A 12897-nucleotide genomic window follows, 5' to 3' on the forward strand; every position below is an offset into this window, starting at 1 on the left:
TGTTTTCATGTTTTTTTTTTTTTTTTCTCTCAAAATTCTAAATTTATTATCAACAAAAATAAACCTGATAAATTCTTAAAGGGCCGTAAAAAGTCACGTTAACAGTAGAACGAAGTATGTCAATATCAAATTTGATATTTTTCTTCAAAATATTTTTGCGCGTATTTTCAATAGCAAAATGCAAAATCGCGTTGGTCTGAGGAGGTAACCATAGCAACAGTAGGGCGCTGAGTACTAAAATCTTTAATTGACCAAACACTAGAAAACATATACTAAATATCCATCACTTTATTGAATATTTACATTATAAATTTATGACAAAAGACTTGTGTTAGGTGCACCAGCTCTCAATTTTGGTTACTCGAGAAACTTGCGCCCTAAAATTTTCTTTTTTAAAAAGTCAACTCACTCTGAAACTGTATAATTCGAACACTGTCACGAGCCCCACCTAAGACAATGGCTTCTTGAGGTCCGCAGGAGGGAAGGAGTTAACGAGGGTTGTAAATTCACCCCACATCTGTCAGATTTTAAGAGTGTGACGTACAGAGAAGGGGGGCTGGGGGAAGAGAGAGAGGAGAGAAAGAGTTGGGGCCGAGATCGATGAGGATACAGAAGGGCAAAACCACAGAGATAATGACAGCGACGGAGCGCGATGCTTAGACATAGATCGGCGCTTATTTTTGACACGATTGCAGCATAGCGAAGTCCGGACATCGGACAAAATCATACGGCCTTACGCATCATTTGCGTTGCATCCTCGACAGTTGTGGTCCAGCGAGAATCTAGCGGATAACGGCGGTGACGGACTGGACCGATCCATCGCTTCTTCTTTTTTTTTTTTTGGACACCGAAATGTGCTGATGGCACACAAAAGTCGCTGTTACACAAAACCGATTGTTGTGTGATTGTAAATTCTGAATTTCTGGAGGTGTATAGAATTCCCCATCCCATTATCAGCTTTTGATTGTGTTTTGGAGAGGCTGATTCGCTTCTCTTCATCCAGTCGGATAAGCTACGTTGTGAGGTAAGCAATTCCAACTTAATTCTTTTCCACTTGTTTTTAAACCTCGATATGATTGTTGAAGTTAGTTTTGAATTGAAAGAATTGTATTAATTAGATGTAATAAATAAATATGCTATTTATAGACAAAAAAAGTTATAACTTTATAAAGGAATTAATCACGGTGGTTCAAGTATTTTAATATTTGTGACGAATCAACAAAGCTGAATAAATAATCAATAACAAATCAGTGATCATGGTCCTCCTGTCTCTTTTTCAGCATTGGTCACCAAGGCAAAAGCAAGACTCACATGGATAAATACAGGTGCATTTATGGAACACAGAATTTGCTTGCATGACCCAAGATGGTGCCACTGTGATGAAATGTCTCTGAGAGTACACTGAAATCAGATTTTGAGATATAAACAGCATCAGGAACTGTTTTTATATTGTATTACAGTAACCACACACTAGACTGTTTGTTAGAAAAACACATCAGCTGGAATTTAAAGAAGAAACGGAGTAAGGAAGGTAACGACATGGATGGTAATATGGGTGAGATGTCCGTGCACAGCCACGTAGAGCTGGCGCACAGTCAGGACAGCCGAGCCATGTTGCACTCTCGCGATCTCACGGCTGCTTTCCCTCGTCCCTCTCTGGGAGGCCCCGCCATGGGCCTGGAGTCCGACCACCAGAGCTCCGCGTACGACCACAGCATGGCAAGTCTGGGGTATGGCAGGGATGTACCCACCAGCTGTGGTAGCACCTACACCACACTAACACCCCTCCAACCCTTTGATGACAAATTCCACCATCATCACCACCACCATCCCTGCCTGCCCGTCAGCAACGTCATCGGCAGCTTCACTCTCATGCGAGAAGATCGAGGTCTAGGAGGAAACTACTACGCATCATACGGAAAAGACTTTGGTTTGGGACAGGGTCTGTCTCCACCTCTGGGCAGTGCGGGCCTGGAGACCGCCATGCATGGCTATGGTAGCCTGGGAAGTCAGAATGGACACAGTAGCCAGATGCTTCCAGGTGGCCATGAGGTCCATATGGGCAGCAATGGGGGTAACATCTGTCGAACACCGCCAGACTTTGTGAGGGAGATGTCACCACCCTCTTTGGGGGGCGAGCATGGGGTCAGCCACCAGCTAAACAAAATGGATGCCCATCAGCACACTCCCACCTACCACCCCCATATATACAACCAGAGTTATCAGCACCACCTCTCCAGCCAACAGGCCTCCAAGCTTGGGGAGCTCCCTTCTTCTTCCCCTTCCTCCACCGGCTCCAGCCTGGGAAGAGAGGGCATGCTGGCTGGCTCACAGAATGGCGGCGGAGGGGAGGAGATCAACACTAAAGATGTGGCTCAGAGAATCATCACTGAACTGAAGAGGTACAGCATCCCACAGGCCATTTTTGCAGAGCGGGTTCTGTGCAGGTCTCAGGGCACTCTGTCAGACCTGCTCAGGAACCCCAAACCTTGGGGGAAACTCAAGTCTGGCCGCGAAACCTTCAAGAGGATGTCCCGCTGGCTACAGGAGCCAGAGTTTCAGAGGATGGCCTCGTTACGTCTGGAAGGTAAAAAGCTTGAGCTTGTTAAGTTCAATTGTAGTTGAAATGTATTGTTGTTATGAAACAGAACAAATCCCCAAAATTAACAAGTCGATCTGTGCGAGTATTGTTAACGACAATGACAAGTGGTACATATATGATGTAAATTTTCCATTACAGTTATTTTGTCACAATACATGAAAAGTACAACAGATAAAACAGTATTTTTGACCAAATTACAGTTAAAACAAGCATACAAATTTGTTGCAATAATGCTAAATAAACATTTTTGAGAGACATTATTGAGAGATTTCACCTCCAACCCGGTGCATCTTGCCGTGTTACAATGTTTTGACATTGAAGAGGCTGAAACTTTAACTGTTGTCTAAAGCACACAAAGAGATCCAGAGAAAAACAGTAACATGAGAATGGACGATGGTGGGGGGGGGGGGGGGGGGGGGGGGGGGGGTTGGCGATGCAGGGATGGGGCGGTTTTCAAAATGTCGGCTGGCGTGCTGCAGCAGCCACTGAGGATTGTGGGCTGGGAGACAAACACAGACACGCAGATTCTCCCGAAATCTTTCCGAATCCCTAGCGATCAATCACCTAAGCATGAAATACGCTTCAGAATGAATTATTCTGCTTGCATTACCACTACAGATATTGATTGGTGACCACTGTGCCCTCAGTCGTAGGGGTGTTCCATGCAACGAAATACATGGAATCAATCAATGCCCTGTTGGCCTGAGTGGTACTGTGTCCTGCTGTTGTTTTTTTGTGGTAGTCGCTAAACATGCCATCGTGGAAATCTTCGTGATTGACAATAAATGGTCATTTAGGATGATGAACGTAAACGCTGTTTTGTTGTTGTTTTCTGTGACCTAAAATTGTCCCAGCTTTTATTTTCATGCATAATTCAGGCTTGGGTTATTTTTCCTAAATTCTAATTGATATTGACTGAATTTTCTGTTGGCCAATCGCTATTTGATGGATTTTTCTTGAGGCTTTTTTCACAGCTTCTGTTCACAAAAGCATAAGTGGACACCTCTGTATTTCCCTATATAACCCACTTTCCATGAGTGTTGACTTTTCTCACCATGCCCTTTGTTTAATTACTAGCTGGTATTGATTTCCTTGGGAAAGCAACGCAGAAGGCTCCTGCACACACCTCCTGTGAATAAGACGGCATGAGCAAACATTAGAATGCATGCGGCTACACGCCTCCTCTCTCAGAGGCAGCAGGAGTTCAACTTACCGACACATTTAATGATGATTCAGCTTAATGCAGTGATTTTTAACCAGTATTTACACAACAAATACCCATCCTTTTAAAACCCATCAGCACTTTTCACATACTTGTTATTTGGAGGCTAAAATGATGACACTTTTTTTCCCCCCAAGGTTTCATGCATATTGCAAACGTGGCCTGAAATCACACTGCATTTGTTGTACAATGAATGCATCTTAGCTAGATTTATTGACCTAAAATGTATATCCTGGTTTTCCTAGATATCATGAATCTCTTCTCTTTCTCTCACTCAGTTTTTCCTCAGGTCTTTTGTGTGGATGTGTTCAGTTTGTTGTGTCTGTGTGTTTTCGCAAACTGGCTGAGCTTTGATTGGGAGAGAGATGAACAGAGAGAAATTCAGTCGCAAGGCAGGGTAGAGATCATTACTCTAAAGCTCGGTGTTCGGACAGCATTGGGATTTCACACACAAGCACTGAAGCCTAAAGCTCTTGTCTTAAGGAATCACAGAGATATAATCGGCTTAAATAGCAGAGGCTCTTTCGCTGTTACCTTTACATTTTTAGCCCCAAACTATTTTTTAAAATAAAATTGCATAGTTAGGTTTAGATCTCTGCCGCCCTGCAGAGATTGACAATAAATGTTGTTTGGCACGTAGAAGCTCCCCTTTCATCCAGCACTAAAGGGGTTAAAGCTCCTCTATAGGTCGGGGAGTCTGAGCAGCACAGATTTAATCAATAATTTCTATCAGCCCCTGGCCGAAAAAAAATCAGCAGGGGGTGGAGTAGGCAGGGAGCACGGCTTCGGGGGGGGGGAGAGGGGGGTGATAAGCAATTGGGGGGTGGGGGTGGTTTATGAAAAAGGCTTTCGATCACGTTTCAGTTACATGAGACAAGTGGTATACATCATGATTAGGGCCTGCTCCCACGATCATAAGAACTCTATGGGGGGATGTTTATGTCTGGGAGTGTGGTACGGAGCGCAGGATTTATAGCATGGTAATTCCTACCTTTTACACATGATTACAACATCAGGAAGCATTTAGTTAATGGTCACCATTGTACTGGCGAAAGCAGGTGGGGCCAATCGAGAATTGTTTGAATATGAGACATATAAAAGGTAAAATGCTGAATTGAAACTTAAAATGTGCATTTTGAGGACAACAGACTTTCTGAATGTTTTGTTTCTTCTGGTTCATTTGCCATCTAATGTATTTGTTTTTCATATAGATCATTATTGTTTTCTTTCTCCTTATCGCTTAATCTCCCTTATCCTGAATTTCCACTCAGGGATCAATAAAGTACATTTATCTATCTATCAAGTTGGCAGTTGTCTGATAGAGACTCTCTCTGGTTTTCAGGCAATAGTCTGGTCAACACCCAGTGCGGTATTTAATTAAGACGTATATTATATAACAATAGCTGTATATGATAATTGTTTCAACATAAAAATGCAGAGTATTGACAACATTAGCTCTAACTGATCTTTTGCATCTTTTTCGACTGTGCATGAGTACTCAGTTTCATTTTACACGCAGCGTTTTCTATTTTAAAGATTTTGGGATCTTTTTTAGCCTGTAATTTCCTGATTTTTTGCATAAGCGAAGAACTTAATCATCATCCCTGAATCTGGTTGTACATTCGATGCCATGTTTAACATTTTAAAATGTCGAGATCTTTAAAATTTGAGATTTTTTCATCTTTTGACCATATTTTCACTTGGTGAAACAGTCAACCATTACTCATCTTTTTTACAGTTTGAAACCTTGTAAATGATTTATATTATTGTTAAAGACAAAAGCCTTTTGTTAAAAATCTGCACTAAAACAAAGACTATTTTCTCTGCGATTAAGAAAGTGTAGAGCCTATTAGATAACAAAGATAAATTGCTAATATTGATGAAAATACCTATTTAGATTTTCAGGTCTTATTTGTAGACTAATTCTTTCTCTCTCTGTCTCTTTTTCAGCTTGTAAGCGTAAGGAGCAGGAGCAATCCAAGCTAGAGCGCAACCAGGGGCCCAAGCGCACCCGGCTAGTCTTCACAGACCTGCAGCGCCGCACTCTCATGGCTATTTTCAGAGAGAACCACCGACCGACCAAAGACCTGCAGATCACCATTTCTCAGCAGCTGGGCCTTGAGCTTTCCACCGTAAGCAACTTCTTCATGAACGCTCGCCGCAGAAACCTCAACCGCTGGACCGAAGAGGGCCGCCCATCCTCCACCGGCTCGTCGGGGTCCAGCACCGCATCTCCAGCTGTGACCTGCTCCACGGCATGATGGGAAAACGAGCCGTTTTCCGCTCTGCACAGCACAGGTTTACCTGTAGCGTCTAGAGTTTTTAATCAAGGGTGTTTTTGTATACAAATCAACAGCATATGAAACCAAAGATGAAGTCTTTAAGAGGGTGACGTCCGCAATGTCTAGATGAGACAGGATTTGATTGTAGTTTTAGGGTGATTATTTTAGCTTTAATCGCAAAGGACAAGCCCAACACATCAGGGCTTATGAAATCATTCACAAATCAACATATTGAGGGTTATGAATAGATATTGAAATGGTTTATTTTGTAATTCGTTACAGCGTCTAAAATCAGTGCAAGGTCCAAACGTTTCTGGTTTTTCTTTGTTGATCGTGACTGACGGGAAGTCAGTGGCAAAATGATATTTTTAGGGTTCTCGAGAGAGATGATTTTGCAACAAATGGACAATTAATGACCAAAGAAACAAAAAAAGGATGTAAGCGAATATTTCAGAGATTCCTTTAAAGGGAAAAACTACTGGACAAAGAAGCTGAAACCAAAATATGAACATTTTTCGAGAGCTTGTTTTCTTTTTATACTCCTTCGTTACAAAATGCACAGGATGGTGTCGCATCCAGACAACATGAGGAAGAACTCAAAACAAGGTGGTGAGGGAAGTGCAGCTGTGACACTTTTTGCAACAGACTATAAACTTGTTGGCGAGTTTCTGCTGACAGAATGGCTGCAAAAAGAATCCAGAACGCTCTCTTCTTGTGAAATTTCCATCTGATTTCAGAAATGATTTCTTAGATGTCACACTGAGGATGGAGAAATCTGGTTTTGGTTTTTGTACAAAGTTCAAGCACACAATCTGGCCAATGGCTGTTCAAACCGGAAGAAGCTCAAAATCTCGATAACCCTGAGAAAAAATACTTACAAAAAGCTTGAATTGATTATAAACTGAGAACCACTTTGTGTATTTATAATTATTTATGTATTTATTTCTAATCTAGCTATTTATTTTATTTATTTGTTAGTTACCGTCAGTATTTATTTCACCGAGTGTTGTTTGTGTGTGAAAAACGACCCTGTCTCTGATAGGAGTCCCAATACCAAAGATGAATATTTGTCCTCCCTGAATGTCCTGACGTTTCTCATCTCCTGACCGCTGTGTTAGTATCTCGATAGCCAGGCTAGCGTACCCATTCATGTTCATCATTAACACGTGCTGCATGTTTAGACCCTTTAGGCCACAGCCTGACTGAACAGATCGAGCGTGATCGTACAACGGCACACAAGTGTCTATGAAGTCGAAATGCTTCTATATTTAGGCTGTGTTGAACTGTGATCTCCTCACTGCAGTCCACATTTACTGTACGACGATCATACGTGCTGCGCCGCAGTCTCTCGGGGTAGGCCGTCGAGGGAGAGATCGTCCCCTTTTCAATGCTCTTTCTCGTTCCCCTGTGTTTAACCTTTGCAGGGCATGTAGTGAGGCCCCTTCACAGCACGCACTTAAAAGAGGGCCCATGAAAGAGGCCATCGACTTTTGCCGACTTCAAAGAGGCCCTTTTTATCTGTGTCCTCTTGGCGGCTGGGGCCGGAGCTCGGTCGGGCCCATGGGCTTAGGGCGTTCACCGGGAGGGGTGGCAGATCAGAGGCTAGCTGCATTACTGAACCACGGCAAGGAAGGGGAGGGGTGGTGAATGGGAGTTTGGGGATGGGAATTAAAGTTTAATGAGCGACAATTGTAAGCGTGCTGCGCACAGGGCAAAGGGCTGTCAGCTTGTGCGTCTCAACTCTCCAGGTCACCCTGTTGCAGTGCTAGTAGTTTACTGGGCTTCTCTTTTCATAGAGATGTAAGGATTTAGGTTATTATAATTTGCAAAATTTCAGCGGTAGATGGTTAGCGATCACTTGATGACCTGTAGCGTCCCTAAGATCACATTTAGCTGATCATGGCTGACATAAGTTAGTGATTGGCGCCTCCTGGTGGACACTTTGTTCACACAGACTTATTGTCAGTGAGGAGAGGTACTAATAAATTGCGGCATATTCTCGTAGTTTTTAACCACTTCAGATATATTTGAAAGCTTGTAAATCTTAAGTGATAGTTCCATTTCGCTGTCCCACCGAGGAAAACTCGTTTGGCCCTTTTTGTTCTACCCGACAGCTCTAATTTCATCTACCTCAACTGTGTGTGATGTGTCGTGTAGCTGAGATGTAACTGTACCAAAGATCCCATCCATTCAGGGAGCGTCTGTGCGTTACTAAGTTTTTATAGCCAAATGTGCTGGAATCAATCCGTGAACACAACTAAATCACAGCCCTACCTGCAGGCAGAGAGAACCTTGTTTGTGTGTTGAGTGTGTGTGTGTGTGTGTGTGTGTGAGAGAGAGAGAGAGAGCGATTGAAGAACATTTATCAATATAAAGACCAAATGGGAATGACAATCTGAGCAAGAGAGGGGGTCTTGCTGATCTTATGATTGCTTATCCCTCCAAAAAGAAAAAAAAAAAAACCCAAAGTGTTACCATGTAAAAGTGAGGATAGAGACCAAAATAAATGTTAAATATGTTTGTCTCTACAAATTTGATGCAATTATGTTCTAGCTGTGTCATATGAATCACCCGAATAAAAATATAATTTTAGCAAACCTGATTGTTGAATCACAACATAGGCTGACAGAATTCACTCTCAAGGCTTTTTTTTTTTTTTTTTGGCATCTGGAGCTCCACTTATTGGCGGTTCAGATAAGCAGACTGAAAAGGTAGCAAGTGTTTTCTTTTTTCTTTTACCTATCACTCATCTAAAATCTCTTTCTGCTGGTGTGAACATCTGTGTCATTTTATGCCATTCCCTCCCTTGTGTTACCTTATGAATGTGGCTAATCAACCAAAGGTGTAAAAATCACAGCAATCTAAATGTCAATCATAACTGGACATTGTGTGCTGATCTTGAGAAATCCTTTAATACCTCATGTGAAACTGTTCGTTGTGATGTTGCACTGAATAAAACCAAGTCATTTGTAAACATACTGAATAGAGTGAAAGCATATTTCCTTTTAAAGCTTCAGAACTAGCCAAGACAACATTTAAAATTCAATATTTATTTTGTAAGACACACATAAAAAACATTTGGAATTTTGTTTAAAAGAAAATGGAAATATAAAATAGAATACACTTTTACAGTTAAGAAATATTATATAAAATAGTACATTTCTTATTGTGATGTTCATACATATCAACAGTGTTTTAAATACATGACTGGATGACAAGGATATAAGGCGATGCCACACATGTTGTTCTGGTTTCTGGCCATACGGATGTAGCCACCATCTCCAAATCCAGTACCACAACTGTTAAAGCAAAAAAAAAGCAATCAGCATCTGTATTTATTCATCTCAATGTTTTGTTTAAAACACCACTCCCCAAAAACCCAGTCAGGTTATGACAATAAAATTTTCAGTGTAACTAACCTGTTTTTGACCAGCCAATAGTCCTGTCCAGCAATCGAACCGTATCCCACAACCAGCACTCCGTAGTTTATTTTTTGGGTGCAGGATGGATCATTGTAAACTCCTGTGTGAGATAACGTTATAATAGTTGCCAAGAAAAATAACAATTATTTTGACCTTCAGTTTACAACCTGAAAACCTTAATCTGGCAATCGATTGAAATGTGTGGAGAAGAAATACTCACCACTATGATACAGTACAAACTTAGGATGGGTGGTGTCAATGGCCACTGCAATGGGTCCAATGTTGGCAACAGCCTCCTTCAAGGCCTCTTCATCTCCCTCACTGACGAAATAGTAGTTGGATACTATATAGCTGGATTGTATCTGCACTGCCCTTGCTGTAGGACACATTTATTTATTAGATTATACTCATAATGATAATGGATTCCAGCTTCTTAAAGATATGACAAACACTGACAAATCCAGCCAGGCCAAATCTTGAGGTAACAGTTCTTGTCACTTCTAATATGGAATGTTTCTTCCATGTTTCTGAAATTATCACTTGTTTCTTCTTCAATTGAACCCACACAAACAACTTACCACTGCTTCATAAGGGTAAGATGCCTCTGAGTCTATTCCGCCATTATCAATGACATACTGGAAGGCATGGTTCATAAAACCGCCACTGCAGCCCTTGTCGCCATAACTGGAGGAACAGTCCACCAGGTTCTGAGGACTGAGGTCGACCAGCTTTCCTGTGGTCTTCATCAGCTGACCTTCAAGAGCCCCAACGGAGTTGAACGCCCAACAAGCACCACATGCACCCTGACAGCAGAGAGAAAAGCATTATAAAACTACTAAAACCAGAAACACTCAAACTGAGAAATAGTTTGCCTTCATGCTACATATAATGCATTTTAGGTTGGATTTATGGAAAATACTACAATGTGAAACTTTAATTTTTTAAAATTGCTTTTGTCTCTTGTCTATCAAAGTAAACAAAAATGAGTTGTCCAACCAAATAAAAAGTTATGCAGACACAAATCTAAATGACCAAATATCAGATTGTATTCTTGCAAAATAAGTGGTATAATACCGGATGGAGACATATCCCTTCTAAAGGATGTCGTTTCTGGGTACCCATGAGCGCTCCTCAGGACCGTAGCCCTCCCAGTCCACCAGATATTCCAGTAGAACACCACGGCGCTGAGAGTCCAAGATCTCATTGACCTGATACGTTGCTCCGTCCTTCAGGATGAGAGGAAGGGGGGGTTCAGCTGCAGCGCCAGGCTCTGTGGGAACAGAAACAGAACGGTGGTGAGGTTTGAGGAGTGAAACATGGAAAGTCGGGTGAATTCTGTACTGTGGTGATAGCTGGAGCTGATAAGTGACCGGGTTGATCTGCTTGCTGATGGTGAAGGGGCCAGTGAACCTGGGACTGAGCTTCTTGCAGGGCAGACGCATCCTGATGTCTCGGGTCAACAGCCAGACCTTCTGACCTGGTTGATAGACTGGAGCAGTGGAGCAGTGAGTCCAGTGGTTGGTTGGTGGAGGGAGTTCTGGGCGTACTCGGCCTAACCCAGGAACTGGTTCCAAGAGTTCTGGCAGAAGGTACGTAGGAAGCGGCCGATCTCTTGGATCTTCCTCTCTGTCTGCCCGTTCAACTGCGGGTGGTATCCAGACGAGAGGCTTACGGTCACACCTAGGAGGGAGAAGAAGGCTTTCCACACTCTTGAGACGAACTGGGGTCCATGGTCAGACACAATGTCTTCTGGAATGCCGTAGTATCTGAATATGTGGTTGAACATGAGTTCTGCTGTTTCCATGGCTGTAGGTAGTCCCTTGAGGGGAATCAGTCGACAGGTCTTGGAGAACCTGTCAATCACCACCAGGATACAGGTATTGTTGTCGGAGGCAGGCAGGTGGGTAATGAAATCCACCCCTAGGTGTGACCAGGGTCTGTTGGGAACGGACAGAGGATGTAGCTTGCCAGATAGAAGATGGCGAGGGCTTTTGGAGATGGTGCATTCCTGACATCCCTGTACGTACCTTCTCACATCCCTAGCCATGTTGGGCCACCAGAAGCGCTCCTTTAGCAACAAGAGGGTTTCATTGGCCCCTGGGTGGCCAGTGCCCAGAGATGTGTGGGATGAATGGATGAGTGGAGTGCGCTGAGTCCTGCTGTCATACCGCAAACTATAGGAGATACTGAAGTGGAAACGTGTGAAGAACAGCACCCAACGAGCTTGCCGTGGGTTTAATCTCTTAGCATCTCTTAAGTACTCCAAGTTCTTATGGTCAGTGAGTACCGTAAATGGGTGCTTGCCACCCTCCAACCAATGCCTCCACTCTTTCAGGGCCAGTTTGATGGCTAGTAGTTCCCTGTTGCTGATGTCGTAGTTCTTCTCTGCCGGGCTGAGTTTGCGGGAGAAGAAGGCACATGGATGGAGTCTGGCTGGATTCCCCTGCTGCTGCGAGAGCACTGCTTCTACCCCTGTGGTAGAGGCGTCTACCTCGACGACGAAGGGCTTCTCTGGATAGGGGTGAACGAGGAGCGGTGCGCTGGTGAATGCTTCTTTCAGGGTGTTAAAGGCAGACTTGGGCTTGTCACGGAGGAGGTTTGTAAGAGCTGTAGTTCTGGATGAATCTTCTGTAGAAGTTTGCAAACCCGAGGAATCTTTGGAGCTTTTAGATGGTGGATGGAGTAGGCCAGTTCTTTATGGCTGCTACCTTCCCCTCGTCCATTTGGATGCCACTGCTGCTGATGTTATATCCAAGGAACTGCACTGAGGGTTGATGGAAGGAGCACTTCTCGGCTTTGAGGAATAGTTGGAAATCCCTCAGGCGTTTCAGGATCTCCGCAATGTGGTGGCAATGTTCGGCCATGCTCCAGGAGTAGATCAGGATATCATCGATGTAGACCAGGACAAACTTGTGGAGGAACTCCCGGAGAACCTCATGGATTAAATCCTGGAATACGGAGGGGGCGTTGACCAGGCCATACGGCATGATGCAATATTCATAGTGTCCAGTAGGGGTCACAAAAGCTGTCTTCCACTCGTCCCCCTCACATATCCGGATGAGGTTGTACACGCTGTGGAGGTCCAACTTGGTGAAGACAGTGGCACCGCGTAGATGTTCCAGAGCCGCTGGGATGAGGGGAAGAGGATAGCGGAACTTCACCGTGATTCTGTTCAGAGCCCGGTAATCAATACAAGGCCGCAAGCCTCCATCCTTTTTGGCCACGAAGAAAAAGCTCGAAGCAGCAGGGGAAGTGGAAGAACGGATGTAGCCCTGATGTAATGCTTCCTCGATGTACTCCTCCAGGGCCTTCTGCTCAGGGATGTATAATGGGTAGATTTTCCCACGGGGCACTGACTCACCCGGAAGC

General features: G+C 43.5%; 1 protein-coding gene across 1 annotated transcript; it reads left to right on the forward strand.

Moving 5' to 3' along the window:
- Window positions 1–575: 575 nt before the first annotated feature.
- onecutl (one cut domain, family member, like) lies at window positions 576–9084 on the forward strand. Its single transcript, XM_051864441.1, has 3 exons — window positions 576–1024; window positions 1281–2587; window positions 5775–9084. Exons 2-3 carry the CDS (start codon window positions 1540–1542, stop codon window positions 6083–6085), a joined length of 1359 nt encoding a protein of 452 aa, XP_051720401.1. The 5' UTR covers window positions 576–1024; window positions 1281–1539; the 3' UTR covers window positions 6086–9084.
- The last annotated feature ends 3813 nt before the right edge of the window (window positions 9085–12897 follow it).

The sequence above is a fragment of the Ctenopharyngodon idella genome, chromosome 16, assembly GCF_019924925.1.
Source record: "Ctenopharyngodon idella isolate HZGC_01 chromosome 16, HZGC01, whole genome shotgun sequence".
Classification (NCBI taxonomy): domain Eukaryota; kingdom Metazoa; phylum Chordata; class Actinopteri; order Cypriniformes; family Xenocyprididae; genus Ctenopharyngodon; species Ctenopharyngodon idella.

Bases quoted from the DNA above. Each gene is read 5' to 3' on its own strand.
- onecutl (XM_051864441.1), top strand. From the start codon at position 1,540: ATGGATGGTAATATGGGTGAGATGTCCGTGCACAGCCACGTAGAGCTG. The intron at 2,588-5,774 runs GTAAAAAGCTTG...TCTCTTTTTCAG, and splicing joins GGCCTCGTTACGTCTGGAAG to CTTGTAAGCGTAAGGAGCAG.